General features: G+C 38.3%; 1 protein-coding gene across 2 annotated transcripts in view; it reads left to right on the plus strand.

The window, feature by feature from the left end:
- Positions 1–22,767, plus strand: part of LOC126175358 (1-phosphatidylinositol 3-phosphate 5-kinase) — a 418,246-nt gene that overhangs the window by 68,904 nt on the left and 326,575 nt on the right. For both annotated transcript variants that reach the window (XM_049922107.1, XM_049922108.1), the window contains exons 5-6: positions 635–899; positions 1,491–1,700. In XM_049922107.1, the coding sequence (XP_049778064.1) occupies positions 635–899; positions 1,491–1,700 (475 nt within the window). The remainder of the gene's footprint in view (positions 1–634; positions 900–1,490; positions 1,701–22,767) is intronic.

Raw genomic sequence — 22,767 nt, forward strand, 5'->3', positions numbered from 1 at the left:
AAGTATTTTTGGTTGTGTTATTTGCAATAAATAACGAATAAATTAAAATAAAAAAATAGCCTGCTACTTCTTGCAGACATGCCCAAGCTGTAATTCAGCAAAATTTCAAAAAGATATTTTTTTAGTCTGCTCACAATGCATTCCATAAAACTGAGATACAGTGTTATTCACCTCATCCTCCTCTGTCTCACTGTATGCCCTCTCCCCCTCTGTCTTTATACATCTCTCTCCTCAGCCATGCCCATCCACATGTGTAGCCCCTGCGAGGTGTGCCGATAATACCCACACATTTAAAGGAGCAATTGAAGTAGAGCCTGACATACTTGGCATTGTATTCTGTCCCTGGGTGGTTAACTCCTTTCTTAGGTGCAGTTTGGAAATGGCCATTCATTCAGATGAAAAGATGGCTGGTGATCATGCTCTCATATAAATCTGTGCAAAAATTGCAGTAGAGGTGGTATCTGACGCGACTGTTTCCACAAGTGTGTCTACTTTTATAGGATAGTATAAGCCTGTGATGACCTTGAAATAAATTTTGGTTAATTGTCTGTTGCATATTAGAAACATAGCTTTCACAGAATGTATTTTTTATTTGTGTCAGACATAATAATAGTAAATTGCTTTATGTCCGTAGGTGATCTTCGAGTGTGCACATATTGTTGCAAAGTTGTGCTTTCATATCTTCAGTCAGCAGACACAGCAGCTGATCTATCAGCTGATCTGCGACTGGTGCAAGAAGACCTACAGGTGAAGTTCGGGAATTCTTCTGTTGTGCAAACATCAGCAGTTCAGGGTAGCCTAGGCAGCAGCAGTGTTGTTGCAGCAGATGCACAAGATGCCCAAACTGCACGTAGGAAAACATCTGTTGGCTTTCAAGAAGATCGCTTTGCCCTTGGAAGGTATATATACTTTGAGGTTTGGAACACATTTTCCATGTGTTGCAGGTAGTGTTTCAGCGGTGTGTACTCTGTATGTGTTTCGAACTTGATTTCTGAGTTCCTTTTTGGCATGTCTTTAAATTCTGCATGCTCGGAATATGCTGCATTGTTTCTTGAAATTATGGAGCTGAGGGAAAGTGTATGTGTGCACATACCAGTGTTTTGATACACTGTTAACTATCCATCTATGCTAATTACCCAAGAGAAATTATTTGATTAATAGTTACTGAAGTAATACAGTAATATATAGTGCTACCCAAATTTTATTGATGCAGTACCTTTTCAGTTATGAGACCATAAACTCCAAGAGGATGTTTAAAATGAAATTAAGTTTCATACATGCGCATTGGCTGAACTTCTAATAATTATGTTTACGGCTTCTCCTTCTCATATATTTTGCACTCATTGGAGTCTCATTCACCTTTCAATAGAAAACTGTTGAACTTAGTGATAAGATTAACATTCATACTCAAAATAAAAATCGTGTACAAATTTCTTCTTGAAGTGTGATGAAATGGCAATGCTAATGTCTAATGTGTTTCTGTTTTACAGGGCTCAGGGCTCAGGCTACCTGAACATGGAGGAACGAGTACGTGCATTACAGGAATCGGCCTCACTTTGCTCTTTGGCAGAAGAACTGCGTGATCCAATTTCAGGTCTGGGGCTGCACACACATCGCTATAGGCTTCGCAATTACAGAGGTTGCTTTCTTGGCTCTGAACTTGTTGACTGGCTTCTTGCGAGAGAGAGAGCAGGCACAAGGTATAGTTTTCTGTGGGAGAAACACGTCACTTTAAAAGTAACTGTGACATTATTTAAAGAAGAAGAAAGTGGTTTTCTTTATAATTGAATACAGCTATAAGACAATATTATAATTTGATAACATTCATTAAGAACATAATGGGAGCATCACCTGGTTTTTGTCATTATCACCAACTAGAAATAGAAACTAGAAATAGAAATTGTTCTCAATAAATTATTGAAGGTGAACAATGACTTTTGCAAGAATTCCCTTTTAGTAGTAGAAACTACTGCCTCTGCATCGTTAACCCTAACAGAACGATGATACATGTATGATCACAAAGTACTTAGAGGGCAAATGCTTACAATTTAAAATAATGTTTCCAAGAACTATTGTGACCTTCATTTAAGTGCTTTAGGTGATAAAGGAAGCTAGATTGTTGACTCTAATGCTTTGCAAGTGTCGTGCATGCTCTTTTTACATTTTTGTTCATAAATGTCTTCTCAGGATTCATACCTCTAGTTAGAAATAGTGTGAATACCCAAATGGTGCTCGTTCCATGGAAGTATATTGACATTTTCCATTGTTTCTGTGTGTTAGTCCCATTTTACTGATGACATCATTACAGAGTATTCAAAAAAACTACTGCTGTAATGAATAATGTGGAATCTCATACTGTTATTTGGTTTTGGAATCTGGGAGAGAAATTAGCATATGGAATTTGTGATGAAATGGTGATTCTTCCTCCTCCTTCTCTTTTTCTTCTTCTTCTTCTTCTTCTTCTTCTTCTTCTGTAATGTTAGCCCTGTGATGATGCAGTGTTTACTTTTTGATGGGCTCACATGGGTACTGGATTTAAATTTATTTATTTCTGTGACTAGATGCCAGTCTCTACATTACTGATTTAATATGAAGTAGGAGGGAAATTTGTGTATGTGAACTACCTACAAATAATACAAATTCATTTAATGTGTTTTCCATGTTTTAACTACACTTGTACAACACTGTAACATACACAGATGATAGATTACTGCTGAGAAAATGAAGTGATGGAGTGAAACAAATATATATATTGGCCACGACATCTTGGTAGATGATTGTTGCAGTATCTGTGTGTTTATGGGTTGCATTTTTTCATACGACTTGTCAAGCCGATGGCAGCACGGCATCTCTTGCCACAATTGTCACAAGTGTATCTGGCTGCTGAGGCAGGAGCAGTGGTAGCATTGCAAAACTTTTTCTGCCTTAATCTGTCTAAGAAGCCTTCATCATGCTTTGGCATTCCAGATGATATATCGTTACGCCACTCTGGTCTCATGCCAGCCCGTGCCTCCCATCTGTTTGTGTCGGTTCCAAAGCTCTCCATATCTCGTTTACAGGAGTCCTTGAACCTCAATACAGGACGTCCTACAGGTCTTTTGGCTGTATAGATCTCTCCAAGCATCACCTCACGTGGTAATCTGTCAGGATCCATGCGGTGGATGTGTCCCAGCCAGCAGTGTCGTCTCTGCTTCAAGATAGCTGAAATACTGTCGCAGTTAGTTTTAGATAGCACTGCTTCGTTGGTCAATCGGTCCTTCCACGTTACTCCGAGGATGGATCTCAGGCACCGCATGTGGAAAGCATTAAGGCGACGTACTTGTTTGGCATAGGTAGTCCATGTTTCTGATGCATACAAAAGGATGCTGAGGACGCAAGTTTGATATACAAGAATTTTTGTGGTGAAAGAGAGTTTGTTGTTGTTCCAAATACGTGTAGAGAGTTTGCCAAAAGTTGTCTCAGCTCTTCCAATGTGAGCATCAATTTCCTTGTCAACAGACATGTTTGATTCTATAGTAGATCCAAGGTAGCAGAAGTTATCCACGACTTGCAGAGTAGTGCCATCTAGTGTGATATTCGGCTTTGTGTTAGTACCCTGAACCATAATTACGGTCTTACTGCTGTTTACACTCATCGAGAATAGGTGGCATGCATGACTAAATCTTGATACTAGCTCTTGCAGCTCTTCTGCGGAGTTTGCAACAATTGCAATGTCATCAGCATACAGGAGTTCACGAGCGACTGTCTCTTAGCGCTCTGTCTTTGTAAAATCATGTATTTGAAAGATTGGGTTAATAATAAACCAAGATAGAACTGAAATTACAAATTGAAAGCACATGTTTCAGGACTACTGAACACTCAAAAAACATCAATGTTTATTTAGCAATAAAAAAGAAAGTCTGTACCAGATATGGCTCACGGTTTCCATACTGAGGGAGACTGCGACATTTACTGATGAGAACTAACCTTAATCCCCAGGAGGAGGTCATTATCGGGAGAAAGAAAACTGGCATTCTACGGATTGGAGTGTGAAATGTCAGATCCCTTAATTGGGCAGGTAGGTTACAAAATTTAAAAAGGGAAATGGATAGGTTAAAGCTAGATATAGTGGGAATTAGTGAAGTTCGGTGACAGGCGGTGACAGGACTTCTGGTCAGGTGAATATAGTGTTATAAATACAGAATTAAATAGGGGTAATACAAGAGTAGGTTTAATAATGAATAAAAAAATAGGAGCATGGGTAAGCTATTACGAACAGCATAGTGAACACATTATTGTAGCAAAGATAGACATGAAGCCCACGCATACCACAGTAGTACATGCCAACTAGGTCTGCAGATGATGAAAGTTTGAATAAATGTATAAGGAGACAAAAGAAATTATTCAGATAGTGAAGGGAGATGAAAATTTAATAATCATGGGGAACTGGAATTCAATTGTAGGAAAGGGAAGAGAAGGAAAAGTAGTAGGTGAATACAGAATGGAGGTAAGGAATGAAAGAGGAAGCTGCCTGGTAGAATTTTGCACAGAGCATAACTTAATCATAGCTAACACTTGGTTTAAGAATCATGAAAGAAGGTTGTATATGTGAAAGATGCCTGGGGACACTGGAAGGTTTCAGATAGATTATGTAATGGTAAGACAGAGATTTAGGAACCAGGTTGTAAGACATTTCCAGGAGCAGATGTGGACTGTGACCACAATCTATTGGTTATGAACTGTAGATTAAAACTGAAGATTAAAACTGAAGAAACTGCAAACAGGTGGAAATTGAAGGAGGTGGGACCTGGATAAACTGACAGAACCAGAGGCTGTAGAGAGTTTCAGAGAGAGCATTAGGGAATGATTGATAAGAACAGGGGAAAGAAATACAGTAGAAGAAGAATGGGTAACTTTAAGAGATGAAATAGTGAAAGCAACAGAGGGCTAGTAGAAATCCTTAGGTAACAGAAGAGATATTGAATTTAATTGATGAAAGGAGAAAATATAAAAATGCAATAAACGAAGCAGGCAAAAAGAAATACAAACGTCTCAAAAATGAGATCGACAGGAAGTGCAAAATGGCTAAGCAGGGATGGCTATAGGACAGATGTAAGGATGTAGAGGCATATATCACTAAGGATAGGGTAGATACTGCCTACAGGAAAATTAAAGAGACCTTTGGAGAAAAGAGAACTACTGCTATGAATATCAAGAGTTCTGATGGAAAACCAGTTCTAAAAACAAAGAAGGGAAAGCAAAGAAGGTGGAAGGAGCATATAGAAGGTCTATACGAGGACAATGTACTTGAGGGCAATATTATTGAAATGGAAGAGGACGTAGAAGAAGATGAAATGGGAGATACGATACCGCGTGAAGAGTTTGACAGAGCACTGAAAGACCTGAGTTGAAACAAGGCCCCGGGAGTAGAAAACATTCCATTAGAACTACTGATAGCCTTGGGAGAGCCAGCCCAGACAAAACTCTAGTATCTGCTGAGCAAGATGTGTGAGATGGGCAAAATACCCTCAGACTTCAAGAAGAATATAATAATTCCAATCCCAAAGAAAGCAGGTGTTGACAGGTGTGAAAATTACCAACTGTCAGTTTAATAAGTCCCAGCTGCAGAACACTAACACTAATTTTTTACAGATGAATGGAAAAACTGGTAGAAGCCAACCTCAGGGAAGATCAGTTTGGATTCCATAGAAATTTTGGACACGTGAGGCAGTACTGACCCTACTACTTATCTTAGAAAATAGATTAAGAAAAGGCAACCCTTAATTTCTATCATTTGTAGGCTTGGAGAAAGCTTTTGACAATGCTGACTGCGATATTCTCTTTCTAATTCTGAAGGTAGCAGTGGTCAAATACAGGGAGTGAAAGGCTATTTACAATTCGTACAGAAAGCAGATGGCATTTATAAGAGGCTAGGGGCGTGAAAGGGAAGCTGTGGTTGGGAAGGGAGAGAGACAGGGTTGTAGCCTATCTCTGATGTTATTCAGTCTGTATATTGAGCAAGCAGTAAAGGAAACAAAAGAAAAAAAAAATCGGAGTAGGAATTAAAATCCACAGAGAAGAAATAAAAACTTTGAGGTTCGCTGATGACATTATAATTCTGTCGGAGGCAGCAAAGGACCGGAAGAGCAGTTGAATGGAATGGACAGTGTCTTGAAAGGAGGATATAAGATGGACATCAACAAAAGCAAAATGAGGATAATGGAATGTAGTCGAATTAAATCATGTGTTGCTGAAGGAAGTAGATTAGGAAATGAGACACAAAGTAGTAAAGGAGTTCTGCTATTTGGGGAGCAAAATAACTGATGATGGTCAAAGTAGAGAGGAAATAAAATGTAGACTGGCAATGGCAAGGAAAGCGTTTCTAAAGAAGAGAAGTTTGTTAACATCGAGTATAGATTTAAGTGTCAGGAAGTCTTTTCTGAAAGTATTTGTATGGAATGTAGCTATGTATGGAAGTGAAACATGGATGATAAATAGTTTAGACAAGAAGAGAATAGAAAATTTCGAAATGTGGTGCTACAGAAGAATGCTGAAGATTAGATGGGTAAATGATGAGGTGGTACTGAATGGAATTGGTTAGAAGAGGAATTTGTGGCACAACTTGACTGGAAGATGGGATCAGTTGGTAGGACATATTCTGAGACATCAGGGGATCATCAATTTAGTATCGGAGGGAAGTGTGGAGGGTAAAAATCGTGGAGGGAGACCATGGCATGAATACACGAAAAAAATTCAGAAGGATGTAGGTTGCAGTAGTTATTCGGAGATGGAGCAGCTTGCACAGGATAGAATACCGTATTTACTCGAATCTAAGCCGCACTTTTTTCCCGGTTTTCGTAATCCAAAAAACTGCCTGCGGCTTAGAATCGAGTGCAAAGCAAGTGGAAGTTATGAAAAATTTTGGTACGTGCCGCCACAACTAACTTCTGCCGTCGAATATATGTATCGCGACACAGGCATGCTTTGTAGGCACAAAGATAAATACTGGCGCCAAAACCTCTGCGTCAGTAAATAAATTAAAAAAAAATAGTGGAAGACGAGTTTTTTTTCTCCGCCGCGAGTTTCGACCACTGCATTTTCATACATTATCCAACGAAGTAAATACAAATTCCATATTGTTCATCTTCGAATGTAGCACAATTTCAGTGTACCACGAAAATCTGACTGGCAAGACTGTTTGGGATGTTTGTCAATATGGCCAACTCCACGTTCTGAATTTTTTCCTATCTGTGAGAAGAGATGGTTGCTAATAGGAACCTAATGAAATTTGAATCACATACAGTATTCTCTTCACCATAAGAATAATACGAATATAAACATTTTGCCATGTATGCTTTGGTGTTTGCTGCTATCTCATTTAAATCCTGTCTGCCTAATAAACTACAAAACTCGAGTGAGACAACAGCAAACGCGGAAGAATATACGTATCGTGTCATGTTTATATTCGTATTATTCTTATGCCTAATAATGATACAGTCTGAAATGAAGCACGGCAAGTGACTAGATTTTTAAATCTAAGATGACTCTAATTTCTGTGCAGAATTTGATGTAATAAAGAAGCGGCCGCAAAGATTTTCAAACTGAGAAAAATTTTCGCCTAACTCTCGTTCAGAACATGTTCTATCATACGCAGTCTATTATTTGATTCTTGTTGATCATTATCAAAGAAAGCAGCAGTGTAAGTAACAACAAATAGCAGTCTTTTGCCATTGTTTCACTAATGAGACGATTCCTCTCTTTTTTGTTTTAATTGTACGCGGCGGTAGCGTGCGCAAAAGCAAGCAATGCCGCGAGCCGCGACAGGCCGTAAACACGCACTATCAGAATGCAACAAACAATGCATGACACAGTGCAGTAATGCATTTTCAGCTTAAGAGTGACGCAAACACCTATAACAGAGAAAACGGCACTTATCAGATCAAAGCAAAATAGGCAATCAATTCAAACCAGACGAAGCACGTGAAAAAGGAAGGGTACCCATATAAATACGGACGGAGCGCCTGACGCATAGCAATGGCTACGTGGTAAAGCTTAACTGCTAAGCTTACGACTCGAACCAAACTACTGTAGCTGTATTGTCATTCATTCGACCTAAATTGTGTCTCGTATTACAATGGACCAACTTTGTTTCGATTTGGAGGTGTGGCCTAAAACTTTTCTCTCCCCTTGAATTTCGAGTCTCAAATTTCAGGTGCGGCTTAGATTCGGGAAATTTTTTTTTCCTTGATTTTGAGTCTCATTTTTCAGGTGCGGCTTAGATTCGAGTAAATACGGTAGCATGGAGAGCTGCATCAAACAAGTCTCTGTACTGAAGACCACAACTGCAACAGCATGTGTTCAATCCATGGTATTTGAGTTTGTGGGATGAAATAGTGATGTTTCTTTGACATCTCAAGTCTTATGCCATGATTGGCTAACAGAGCCAACCAAGCAGCCACCATGTTGATTTCTGAGTGAAGATAGCATAAGATATTTGTTTGTTTTCATATTTATGCTTGTGTATTATGTAGCTTAAGTCATAATTCACATTTAAGATCTCTCCAAAACACTTATTTTTTTCTATGATTTGTTGTGCTCAAGATTCAGATTTGTGTATGAACATGTTACCACTAATTTTTAAGTAATGGTACTTTGTTTAATAGGCTAAACAGGTAGTTTCAACAAATTAATTGCTTATCATCTATTGATGCACGTTTTGCATACCTTAATTCATTTATTTATGCGTGAAATCAGCTCAGCCCCCCTTCTGCCCATCAAAATGGTCTATGACCATTTCATTAAAATTTGGATGATTCTGTGGTTCCTTTTGAAGTTCATGTTCCAAATTTCTGTCTAAGAAATTGCACATTGAATTCATCTTTTCCAATGGAAACAGGACATTGGGTGCATATTTCCTCTATTCATTCTTGTCAGATGGTGACCCATAATATTACCGTAATTTAGTGCTCTCTTGCAAAACATTTCCAAACTTATTCCTACAGTGGGTGGATTGCCAATGACAGAAACAAAAAAAATCTATCCAAAACACCATCAAAACTTAAATACTAAATGTCAATTAATGATGCAGCAAAGTGTAATAGTGATATACGGAGACAAGGATTCAATATCGAAGTTTCAGCCACTCTATTTATTCACTTTTATTGTAAGCAGTGTAATGTGAAAATCATGTGGAAGTTGGTAGGACAGTCTTAGGTTCTGGTAGTTGAAGCTTCAGTTGGCCCATAATAGCTGTATTCTGTAGAAAGCACAACCCCAAGACTTAGTAAATAGAGACAGTAAGCATTTCAAAGTGAAGGCGTAAGACTAGCTGCACCTGTTCTTGAAGTATCAATTGATATCAACAGTTCAGTAAATGTTTAATGCCAGTATTTGCGTGGATATTTTCAGAATGTGTCTGATATTTTAAATTCTGTAATCAATTATTGAGAAATATGTTTTAAGATATATTCTGGGGTAGATCCTCACAGAGTCTTCAGTTATATGCCGCACCTGGTCTGGAAATAAATGGAAGTATTACTGCAGGATCAACATCCCTTATAGCTATCTAACTTGCCTTTTAGTTCAGACAGTTAAATAACAAAAAGGAAAAATTGAATATTTTGTGCTTGATAATGACACAAGGAGAAATAGAAAATGAAGATATGAAACAGTTCATCACCGTTCAGAGCTGGAGAGTAAAAGACCACACTCAACAGAACACCTTGTTTGAATACCAGAAAATATAAATACCATCACAGTTTGAAGTGGAGCCTTGGTTCCTACACATCTATCAGGATGGCCCTAAACATAAAGGGGAAACAATTAGAGATGCAATAGGTCTATTCACATGAACTAACTGGCAAAAAGTAACGTCTGATTTGGAGCAAGTCAAGCAAATCACTGATTCAGTATGTTGGGTATATGGCTCAACAAGTAAGTGTTGCAGAGGCTTCTTGGTGGTACTGTAGAAACTTGACTGTATTTCAAAAAGCACTTGTTCATAATCTTCAGTAGAGGATACTTGCTGTCAGTATAATTACATGATGATAACAATCATGTTCTACATAAAAATAAATAAATGTCTGCTATTTTACTGTAAAGAGAAAGATTTAAACAGCCCAAGCAATTAACTGTGGATGTATGTTCTTTGGAGGTGAAGATAGAAATCCAGCCTGAAATACACCTAAATGGGTGCCGAGAATCAGTATCAAGCTTCATGAGAACCAGTGTACCAAGTTAACATTCTTTAATTCATTTCAGGGTTTCAATCTGGCTGTCATTACTTTCATTACTTTCCTGTTCTGCATCTACTATTCTACATACAGTAATTATGTAAATCTAATGCACCATTGAATGTAAAGCACACCCCAGTTTTAAAAATTAAACTAATAAAAAAAGGAATTTTGGCACATCATTGGTAGGGCATTTTTGTATTGTTGAAATTTATCTTACAATGCTAACTTTATTTCAACAAAAGCGAATGTATGCATGAACTATAAAATACAACAGTAATTTATATTTAAGTTACTCATTACAGCAATAAGTGACATTTTCATTATTAAAAAAGAGCACCTAACTTGATTAGCTAAATGGCACACAAAGAAACAAACTGTAAATTACAGACGTTACTCATCATTATTGAGTAATGCCATCATTACTGGATTCCTCAGAAGAGTCTGCATCAGAAATAGATTCATTTCCTCCTTCCCCGCCATCCTTGGTGTGATTCCAGAGCACATCATCTTCACTGTCATCCAGAGTATTTGAAATACAGCATTTCTTGAATGATTTTACGATCATTGTTGCTTTGATGCGTTTGCAGGGAAATGAAACCCAGTGTGCAGTAATGTAGGGTGCAGCACGTTTAATTTTTCCTGTTGTTGTCAGTTCATGATTTGGTTCGCAAAACCATTTTTCGTACTGTTCCTGAATGTAACCTTTGAAAGGTTTATTTATACTAACATCCAAGGGTTGTAATACAGAAATAATTGCACCAGGAATAATAACAAGGCCACGGGGTATACTGTGAATCTTCTTTTTTACATTGTCAGTGAGATGACCACGAAATGCATCAAGACAAATCATTGAAGGTTGGTTGGTAAGCCCACCAGGACAGAGTTCCCATACGTTTCAAGTCAGTCAAGCATCGAAATTTGTCATTCATCCCATCTCTTGATTCCGAACAATGATGTCATCAGGGAATAGCTTTTCATTTTTTGGAGTCTTGGGGCTTGTTTTTTGCTCGAAGATTAAAAAAGGGGGAAGTTTGTTCTCAACTGCTGTGATTGCCAGCATTACTGTTATGTGCTGTTTTTCACACCCAGATATTTTGATGGTAACTTCTTTTGTACCCTTCCCATCAGTTGTGTAATTAAGCAGCATATCAAACCAAATTGGAGTCTCATCGGCATTGCCTATTTGGCCCATTGTAAAATTCTTCTCTTTCTGAAGTGTGATAACATACTGCTGCAATTATTGAAGTTTCTTCTCAAAATCCTGTGGAAGCTTTTGGCATACTGTTGTACAGCATCACAGGGATAAGCCTGCTCGTTTCATAAAGTGATCAACTCATCCCCAGCTAGTATTAATCTCTTGCTTCGGTATATTAAGAGCCACAGCCACCTGCTTTTTTTTATAGTGTCACTGGTCAAAGGTTGCCCATTCTTCCTCATTTCTTGGACGAATTCCAAAACATTTACTTCAATGTCAGCAGGATGTCTTCCTTTGCAAGGTTCAGTGAATTTCTTTCTAGTAATGATAATTGCAAATAATCCCAATTTCTGTTTCTTCCATAAGCAAATGTTACGCTCAGCTATATTGAACTCTCTTCCTGCCCTTCTGTTACCATATTTTTCAGCATAAAGAATTACTTTACACTTGAAAGTAGCTTCATACGGTATTCTTCTCTGCTTGCCTTCCATTTCATGACTACCTAATGTAAACACAATGCGAAGTACTGTAGTAGACCAACAATAATGAAACAAGATTGAGAAGTACAACAGTGCATTGTAATGTACAGGATAGTACCTGAATTTGAATGAGAAAATAAAAAACAAACGAAAAAAGACATGGTCTATTTGAACCGATGACTGAAGAAAATTTCCTCTCATGGCAGTAATGGATTTTGTTCTGACACCTGCGAACAGAATTCAGAACTGGAAATATATAACAGCTGTTTTACCATGGTAACGTCTTACCCGATTTACATCTTCCTTTCTTTAATTCACAGATACCGTACCCATATTTTCGTGCTAGAGTTTAATAAATAGTTTGCTACTTCAGATCACATTGGGTAAGAAATACTGGTGAACAATTCAAGTTTGTTCTTGAATCTAATGTGCCATTGAATCGTATGCGCACCCCAATTTTGAGTACTTCGTGTGGTAAAAAAAAGAATGCACTAGATTCGTGTAAATATGGTACTGAGTGGGAGGTCAGTGAAATAGTGATTGTGTATAGAAGTAATGTGCTAGACCAGAGGACTGTAAGCAAGTGGTAACACTGAACTGAAAAATGCTCTGTCAACAGGGAGGTTCTCTCTGGAACCTTGAGAAATAATGTGCCTGCCCTCACATTCCCATTCAGTCCAACATTAGGCCAGTGCCTCATCTGAATGCTCTACAAATCTGGATATTGCACGATTTGAACAGCTGGCTGAATGAAGGTGCGCAATGAGGCCCCTATCAAACTCTGTCAGGTGCTAATAACGATGTATAATACTGCTACATGTTGTCTCCATTTCCTTTGCATTGCTCGCTCAACATCTGATATTGTTCACACCGTGTATATAGCCTGTGAAGCCTGGTGACGACATCAGTAAACTCTGGTGACCATTCTACCTATCACAAACATCTGCAACTGTAATCATTTACATATCCACCAACATTGTGTAAGTATACTAAATGACATTGACATCTGACTGAGTCTTCTGGTACTCAAAAAATGTTTACAAAGTGTTATCAATTCCTTCATATTACTGGTTCGCATGCTTACTCAAATGTTCCTGTATCCTAAGGAATAATATTTCAAAGGGATCTACTACAGATGGACTTACTGCACTGTCCTGGGTGCCCATTTTGCTTTCAGGTTGATTAATTTTGTTACAAACACTTTCTCAATTGGAAGTATCATGTTGTAAATTTTCTTGAATTGCTTCGTCTACAACTCGATTGTGTTCACTTTCATCAGATAAAGACATTTTCATGTATTTGCCAAAATTTACCATAGCCTGTAATTACTGTATAATTATCCCAATACTTCACATACAGTCATTTAACACTGATGTTTTATCAAATTTCAACTCATAAAAATGGCTTTTAGCATGAGAAACTATTGTGCTATAGTTGCCATGTTCATGAAACAAGTTGCAACCACCATACACTGCTTGTTCCTGCATCATGTTTCAGAACTTATTAACCAGTTATTCACCACTTTTATCCACTATTACTATGAAATTCCAGGATCGATCTCCTTACCTTTTACAGCCAGGCGTAGTCAGTTCCAGGAAACTCATCAATTGTCAACTAAAGTACTACCTTTGTTTATCTTCCAGATGGGTTGTACATGAAAAAGAAAATTCACAAAAATCACAAAATTGTACACCTATTACATATATAATGCTCTACAATCTGAAATGGTCTGCCAATGGTCACCAGTTTAAACTAGACCCTACCTGATTTTACTATGGGAAATTGAGAAGGTATCTCTCTAAACAGTTATTGGGGAAGTAAGAATAAATACCTTTTATTAATAAGGACTTCTCTTCCTACATTTAATAATGGAAATTGTGCTTCAAATATATCCTTATGTGAAGTGAAAATATCATGATGATAGGAATTGCTATTCTGAGATCATAGATATATTTTACTGCTACAAAACATTATATCTGGTATGGATATTAAATATTTTTCTTTCTGACTCAAAATAAATTGGAAATTATTTTCATTCCAATTTGTCAGGCTCAAGTCAGATCTAATGCAAGCTTCTGCTACTGTGGTTTTATGTTAAGTTAAATTTTCGACAATCAAAGATAACCATGCTGTTTTAACTGAAAATTGGAATTCATAAATAAATTTAAAATGCAGGTTGTTCAGAATGTAGAGTGTAAGCAATGAAAAAAAAAACAATAATTTTAAGAAGCTTTTGGAATTAAATGAAAATACCACACACGCTTCCATCAGTAAAAAGCATTGGCCATATTTATGTAAACAGTAAGGAAAGGAAAATGTCTCTATTTCACAGCAAGAACAAATTTGTAAAATTGAATGCTGATAATTTTTATTTAATGGTAATTCAGCTTATATGAGTAAGAACCTCTATGTATCAGATGGCGCCAAAAGCCACAAGCACAAGACAAGAACTAAGCAACAAGATCAAAGAGACAAGCAATCAGAAGAAGATAACATGGCATCTGTCCTTTATATAGCAGTTCATGGAATCTTTATATGCATCTAAAGTTTGAATACAGTACTTGTAATAGCTGTTCTTTAAGTGTATATCACTGTAATTACTTTTACCACTAATTATAGGCTTCACAGCACCAATGTTGTTAGTGTACTGACATTGGCATCTGACCATGTCTTCTGGGTGCTTCACTTTTTGCAGGCAGTGTATGTGCTATTCAACATTCTTGACTGTGAATTTGCAAGTTACCTGCCATCTTCCCCAGATAAGGCACACAGCAACATCTGTCTCTTTTGCTGATTGAAAGTCTGCTGCATGGAAAACACAGCTCCAGTGACAACAAGATATTTTCTTCAACAGATAGCTTTTCATTAGTCAAATGCCAGATTTACATTAATGAGCTAAAACACTAAAACATTATGACCACTGCGCACCACATGATTAAATGCTGCCTGGTGGGATTGCCGACACTTTTTGCAGTTAAAGAAAGGAAAAAAAAGGCATACAAGCAGAGTACCGAGCAAGGTGGTGCAGCAGTTAGCACACTAGACTTGCATTTTGGAGGATGACGGTTCAGAGCCGCATCTGGCCAGTTACTAATAAATTCAGTAAATATGTGGCATGAGGTGGCACCACACAGTGCCAGTATTAGCTCTTGAACAAAGAAGTTTGGCAACTACTGGTCTACGTTAACATTTTGGTAGGATTAATGGAAATCGTTATAGGCTAATGAATGATTAATTCAGTATTTGGGAAAAGTTGTATTTTGCTTTTGTGTGTTTTTGCAAGGAAAATCATTTATTCGTCTTGATAATGTAGTGAGCTGTGAGTTTGTTTTGTTTTGTTTCATGGTATACCTGAGAAGATATTCATTCTGTTGTAAATAATTGTGTGTAGGTTTAGGAAGGGCATATCATAATCTGTGCAACATCACTGAGATTGCAGCAGCTGGAAGCGTGTTGTATAGTGCCCATTCAGGATGGTCCAGACTGCTACAGTGACAAATGAAAAGAAATTATTTTTATAAAGGACAGGAGTGGAAGGATGCATGTGGGACATCCTTGCATCCAACCCTATTTTCAGGAAAGAGATATACATGGGGTATATACAGTATACAATCCAGCAGTGGTTACTGCAAATTATTATACGCAAGGGCAACACTGGGGAGCAGAATAGTAGGAGCTGCAAGGAAGCAGTATATTGATAAACAGTATGATGTGTGACAGTTCAGAGCCAACTGTTTGACTACTGGCAACTATAGCAAGGGTTCCAATTCTGAACTTCACATATCCGCTACTGTACTTGTCTGACAAAAGTTTGGAAATACAATCTGCTAAAAACCTGACCTTTCTGAACAATGTCGTGTATACTAACCTACTCAGTTCTCTGGACAAGACTACAGCACCGCAAAAAGGGTGTATTTTTGCTGAGAAAATGTTTCTACACGTAGTGCATCAGATACCAGCACAAAATCACGGTATGTGTGTTTCAAATTCAAGTACCATCTTGCTTTTGGTTCTAGTTTGTGCGGCCTACACCGTGGTACATCTATTAACAGTGGAAAACCAACCACATTTATGAACTCCCTGTCCATCATACACTAGAGTCTCTCAACTGGGAGTGAATAGTGATTAAATGTACCAGCCACAGGACAATGTGAACTGGACTGGATTAGTATTAGAACAGTTGCAATGAAATATGGATAAATGTAAGAAGTCATTCACAGATTTTGCAGCAGCCTGCAATTTAGTGGACCAAATCATCTAAATAGGGGAGGAATGTTACTCCACCGCCATCTCGATATAACTCCACAACCTGCAGCCAGGCGAGCCGGCAGGCTGCCTTAGAAATTCCATTGCCAAAGCCAGAAATGCAATGAACCAACACGGTGAAACCCTCCATTACAGCAATGTGGAAATTATGGTTATAACATGTGGGCTGATCTATGGGTCATCTCTAGTCCTGCTACTGCCAGAGCCTGAACTGGCAACTTCCAGGTGGGGCCTCTGCTGCAAACTGACAAGTGTCTCCTGGTTGCCTCCAAAGAATCACTGGTTCACAGTGTTCATCTGAGTGCCTCATGTAGCTGACCCACTAAAAGCTACTGGCTAGACACTTCATTTGCACCTAATGGCGTGGTTGATCCACACGAGTCTGCCACCACTGCCAGTCTGAAACTGCAGGGCTCATTTAACTAACCGCTCAGACTTTGACACATCCCCTTTATTGTGGTCACCTTTTTGTCTGACATCCTTGTCACCACCTCACACTGTTGCACTCTTCACTGTGCAAGCACTGCCACCCAGGGACATCATATGTCATTGGGACAATGCCTACATCAGTTGCATGAATTCTACCAAATATACATGTTGTTGTTACCACTGCAGTTTACGACCTTCTGTAATGGCTGAGGAACTGGTTCTTCACAACTGCTGCCCAGCCAATGATGATCATCTTCATCTTGACATATTATGAGATCAACGATGCTCGGACCATCCTGATCCATGACAATTATAACTACCTGCTTAATAGCATGTTGGTCCACCTCAAGAACACAATACAAGCAACAATTCTGCATAACATGGACTCAGTGAGAACGTATTAGATTTCTGGAGGTACATGGGGCCAGATGTCTATGCACAGCCTACACAATTCACATAAATTATGGGCTGGTGGTATGTGGGTGCAGAGCTTGCACTCAACAGGGTGTCAGTTGTGTTCTACCATGCTCAGATCAAGCAAATTTGATGGTCAGGACATGAACATGAGTTCACTTTTGTGCTCCTGAAACCACTGTGGCACTCTTCTGGCCTTGTGATATAGCAAGTTATCCTGCTGGAAGATGCTATCACTGTCGGGGAAGACATCAAGCATGAAGAAATGCAGCCAGTCTGCAACAATGTTCACATAATCCACAGCTGTTATGGTAGCTTTCAGTTACTATCACAAGTCCCATAGAAGCCTCTGTGAATATTCTCATAGTGTTATATTTCCCCCACCAGCCTGCATCTGTGGCACTACTTGTATTTTGAGTAGCAATTCACCTGGATGATAGGACATCTGAATATGACCATTAAGCCGGTCTAACAAGAAATGTGTTCCGTCTGTTCAGGTGAACTGTTTCCACTGATCCATAGTCCAGTCTTGAGATTCTGTGCCCACTGACTGCAGTTATAATAGGTGATGACAGAAGTTATCTGTTATGGACCTTCATGTTCAACAAAGTATACAGAGCAGTGTGCTCCAAAACACTTGCACTTGCACTTGCACTTGCACTAACCTTGTTCTGTTATTAGGTCTACCAGATATCATCACTTATGCTGCTTTACAGAATGGGCAATCCTTCAATCTCCATGTTCTGTAATGAGACAAGGTCATCCAACACCTTGTCACTACTGTGGTTTCATCATCCTCCAACCACTTTCCATAGGTACTTCAAAGAGTAGTACATAAACGGGTGATCAGCTTCATCATTTCCAAGATGCTTGTTCCCAGGCATCAAGCCATAACTATCTACCCCTTTTCAAAGTCAGTCACATTAGGGGCTTTTCCCCATTTGTGGACCATATCAGTGCTAGAATGATTCCCCAATTGTCTCTGTTCTGCTTGTATGGTTGGTTGATTTGGGGGAGGGGACCAAACAGTGAAGTCATTGGTCCCCTCAGATAACAGTCTCTCCAGGGAATTAACAAGTTCTCATATATAACATAATGTTTTGGCTTTCCATTGTGTATCATGATGGTGCACATTATTGGGAATATAGGTAGACAAAATCATATCTTAGATTGACAGAACTAATAATTATGCAGACATAAAGACTTTTATCTGTGTTGTGCTCAATGATAGAAGCTCTGTGGATGCTGCATTTATGCATGAGAATACAAGGCCATAATGGCGTCTCTGGTGGAGTTTTAAAATCTTCTGCTAACATATTAGGAATATGCTTGAGCTACATTTGTAATCAATGGCTCAAAGCACATTTCCTTGATTGATTTAAGTACACCCTAGTAACACCCATCTACAAAATAAGAATAAGGTTAGAAAATTCTCTAGTTACAGAGTACCACATTCCTTCCATTCTTTTCAAATAAATCGTACAAGCAGACAAATAAGGAAATAGCAACACATGTTCTGAGGAGAACTAGTTAATTCCCTGTAGAGACTGTGTTATCAAAGCTACTTTCAGCAGTTGGCAACAGGGTTTGTGTACTTTCACTGGGCAAAAGGGTTTGTGTACTTTCATAAAGCCAAGGGCTGTGACTGTGATAGTGTGGCTACCAGCACTATCACCTAAGCCGGGTTTGTCTTGATAGAGGAGCCAAGGTTTGCTCGACATTGTAGGGCAAGTAGACTCTTGAGATGTGGTTGGTTAGTTTAGTTGCTGGAGAAGCCGGAAAAAGTGTGTCCAACACTATATCATAGAGGTATAATTAAACTGTATTCCATAAAAGAGGAATCCTGCTAGCAGCAAAGTGACATTCCCATTTACAAGCTTACTATGTGCCTTGCCGATATCACAGCCGGGTGTCATGTTATCTTACTGGGAAATGTTTGCACAAAGCCATGAATAAGACAGATCGATGGGTAATGAAAGGCAAACAAAAAAAGATCAAATGTTTTGTAATGAAATTTGAACTAATGCTAATAACCTGCAGTATGAGAGGTCTGACAAGCCAATTTCAAGAATTAGTGTAAGAGTTACAAGAAAAGAAAATACATATTATCATCATCACTAAAACAAACTAGAAAGAGAGGAGATTGTTGAATTTACGGAAATAATGATGTTATACAGTGAATAGAACAAGAAGGTGTGGCAATTTCAATTAACAAGAAATGACAACAATTGTTGTTTGAAATGCCAGAATAAGGAACAGAAAATCTTAGTAAGATTCAAAATAAAGAAGGGAAGTTAATAACAGTTGGAACATGTGCTCCAAACAAAAGATGACAAAAAGATGCACATATATTTTGTAATAATTTACATTACATTGAATATCAAGTGAATATGAATAACTGTCTTGTAATAGGATGTGACATGAATGTAAGAATGGCAAACATATTGGAGAAACAGTGTAGTTAATGGAAATGCCAAAAACACCTAATAGATTTTGCTTATGCAATACACAATAGTTGTGAAGATATCAGAGCATATAGATGTACCAATATAAATTATGACTAGTTTCTGTTACACTCAAAGTTAATATAGAACCACATTGTGAGACACAAGGAAAATAAACAATGTCAGTGGAAATTACATCTGATAAGACTCCTCGATAAACAAATTACCAAGGTAAATGAAATATATTTTAAAGGCTGTGAAATGAAATGGCAGACATTAAGGAAGAATGGGAGAACATGACAGCCATTATAGAAGCAGGTCAGCTATTTCAGGCTGCGGGATTCCAGCACATTTGTTTGCTTTGATGTAGTCTCCCTTTTTATTTAGGTTCCTCAGTAGGACTCTTTGGAATTCATAAGCCAAAATTTGAGTTATAAGCTACCAACTTCTTCAAACATGCTCTGACAGCAACCTATTTTTCTCTGACTATATATACTAGAGGCAGATCAAAGGAGTAGCTATGGGCAGCCCGCTTTTACCAGTTGTGTCCATTGGAGAAGGTGCTGAGGAGGAAGTCCTGGAAACAGCCTGCTGGAAGCCATGTGTCTTGCATTACATTGATGACACATGGAATACAAAATATGGACGAATTCCTTTTACAGCTCAGTTTTATATATTGTGACGTCAACTCCACAATGTAAGTCAAATATATTCAAAGCTTCCTTTGTGAGATATCCTTGTAGAAAGGAAAGTGTGTGGCACCATGGGTCTTAGTGTATACTTCAAAAAGATGCTTGCTGACTTGCATTTGCATGGTAACAACTGCTACCATTAGGAACACAACTGGCTGCTCAGAGTGATAGTTCAGAGGATGCACCATCTGTTACATGGACAGTCTCACCAAGGAACTGGAAACCTGAGGAATGCTTTTCCCCATTGTTTCTGGCATGTGTTTTATGCACCCTGTTTGATAGACCTGGCCCTTGTGCAGCCTTGTGAAACAACATGGGAATTGGAGAAGGCCATACCTCTTGCTTTTTTCACAAAGTTGTGTGTTATATTGAAAAACTGAATAAATTGTGAAGAGAGACTGAATTAAGATACCTTTCCTCCTCACCCAACTAAAGTACAGGAACTACTTAATAGAATCAAAGATTACCTGAGACTGTGGAAGTTAACTGTACACCAAATCCAATGGCTTTGGTTTGTGTTGTGATGCATACAGTACCAGTACTGATAGTATGCATAACTGAAGATCACTGCCATGAACAGTAGTAGCACACCCAATAGATGAAGCTAAGCAAATCTGCAATGGCAGAACTTGCAACTCAGCACTGCATGGAATGGATTACAACTGTCTAAAGGTTATGACATGTACTTTGCACTTGGCCATATGAGAGAGATAAAATATGGAGGAAATCACTATAATCCAACTTCCAATAGATCATGGGACAGCAGCTGTTACTGTTTCATTATGTAGTAGGGATGACACTTTCAACTGTATTTATTGAGCTATTTTATATGCAGTCAATCTTAGCATTACATTACACCATCTTCACACCACTCTATGATACCAGATAATCATGTGAATATCAGGTATTGTAATTATACACCTCACAGAATGTGCAGAAATTTGATATCTCCTATTTTGAACCTTTCTGTCTGCTTTTGGCACCTAAGGTGGCAGCAAATCAACTAAACTGTTGATATGAAATAGAGCCCTAGTGCTGCTGCCATTCACACCATACTCAGAAAGGAATTTTCAAAATAGGATATATCAGTTTTTTTGTACTTTCTGTGAGATGTATAATGATCACCCAATATCCACTTGTTCACCTGGTGTCATAGAGGAGCGTGTAGAGTGTGTGATGTAACACAGAAATCAATTGCAATTAAAATTAGACTTATAAATACAGCTGAAAGTATCATTCCTACTACATAAAGGCAAAAAAAAAAAAAAAAAAAAAAGATAGATTTCCTTGTAAAATTCTTCTGAAATCCACTTTACCACTGAAGTGGAAGGGAATAGGAGAGAAGATGTGTTAATAGAAGGGGAAATAGAATGCACCATGGGTCACAGCAAATACAGGAATATGACACATTTTTACTTGTATTTGAATGCTGACAGCTGCAATAATCTGCTGCTAAGAATGGTGGTTCAGAGCTCACAACCTCTCAGAAATGGAAAGTCTCATCAAGGAAATGCTACACAGAATAGCAGATTTGGTTGCATGATGCTCAAGGGGACTCTGATTTTTAAGTCGGGTATACAGGGTGTCCATAATTAAAGTTTCAGTTTCAAAATTCCATAGAAAGAGAACCACTGCTTAGGATGACATCAGATTCAGATTTGAACAAGAGAAACAACATGGGAAAAAAATTACCAATAGATGGCGCTGTAAGCATATTAAGGTAACTGGGATGGGGTACAAATGGCAGAATAATTGCAATACAGCAGCTATGGCTTGAGTTGCACAAAACCATCCATACAATTCAATATGCATGATTGCACAAGGTCGACAGTCAACAGTTGTGGCACTGTTAGTTAGATACAGCAAGGTCGTACCACATAGTGTGGGAAAAATTGATTTTTAATAACATTGGTTTTTAATTGTAAAGGGCCAAAAACCACATAAAAACCAAAATGACATAGGTTTTTAATTGTCCCGAACATAACATCTTTCAGATAACCCCACATCCAGAAGTCACACTGATTAAGATCAGGTGATCTGAATGGCCAGGCTGTAGGGAAGTAATGGCTGATAATTCTGTTGTTGTTGTGGTCTTCAGTCCTGAGACTGGTTTGATGCAGCTCTCCATGCTACTCTATCCTGTGCAAGCTGCTTCATCTCCCGGTACCTACTGCAACCTACATCCTTCTGAATCTGCTTTGTGTATTCATCTCTTGGTCTCCCTCTACAATTTTTACCCTCCATGCTGCCCTCCAGTACTAAATTGGTGATCCCTTGATGCCTCAGAACATGTCCTACCAACCGATCCCTTCTTCTACTCAAGTTGTGCCACAAACTTCTCATCTCTCCAATCCTCATTAGTTATGTGATCTACCCATCTAATCTTCAGCATTCTTCTGTAGCACCACATTTCGAAAGCTTCTATTCTCTTCTTGTCCAAACTATTTTTCGTCCATGTTTCACTTCCATACATGGCTACACTCCATACAAATACTTTCAGAAACGACTTCCTGACACTTAAATCTATACTTGATGTTAACAAATTTCTCTTCTTCAGAAACGCTTTCCTTGCCATTGCCAGTCTACATTTTATATCCTCTCTACTTCGACCATCATCAGTTATTTTGCTCCCCA

The sequence above is a fragment of the Schistocerca cancellata genome, chromosome 3 (genome assembly GCF_023864275.1).
Source record: "Schistocerca cancellata isolate TAMUIC-IGC-003103 chromosome 3, iqSchCanc2.1, whole genome shotgun sequence".
Classification (NCBI taxonomy): Eukaryota; Metazoa; Arthropoda; class Insecta; order Orthoptera; family Acrididae; genus Schistocerca; species Schistocerca cancellata.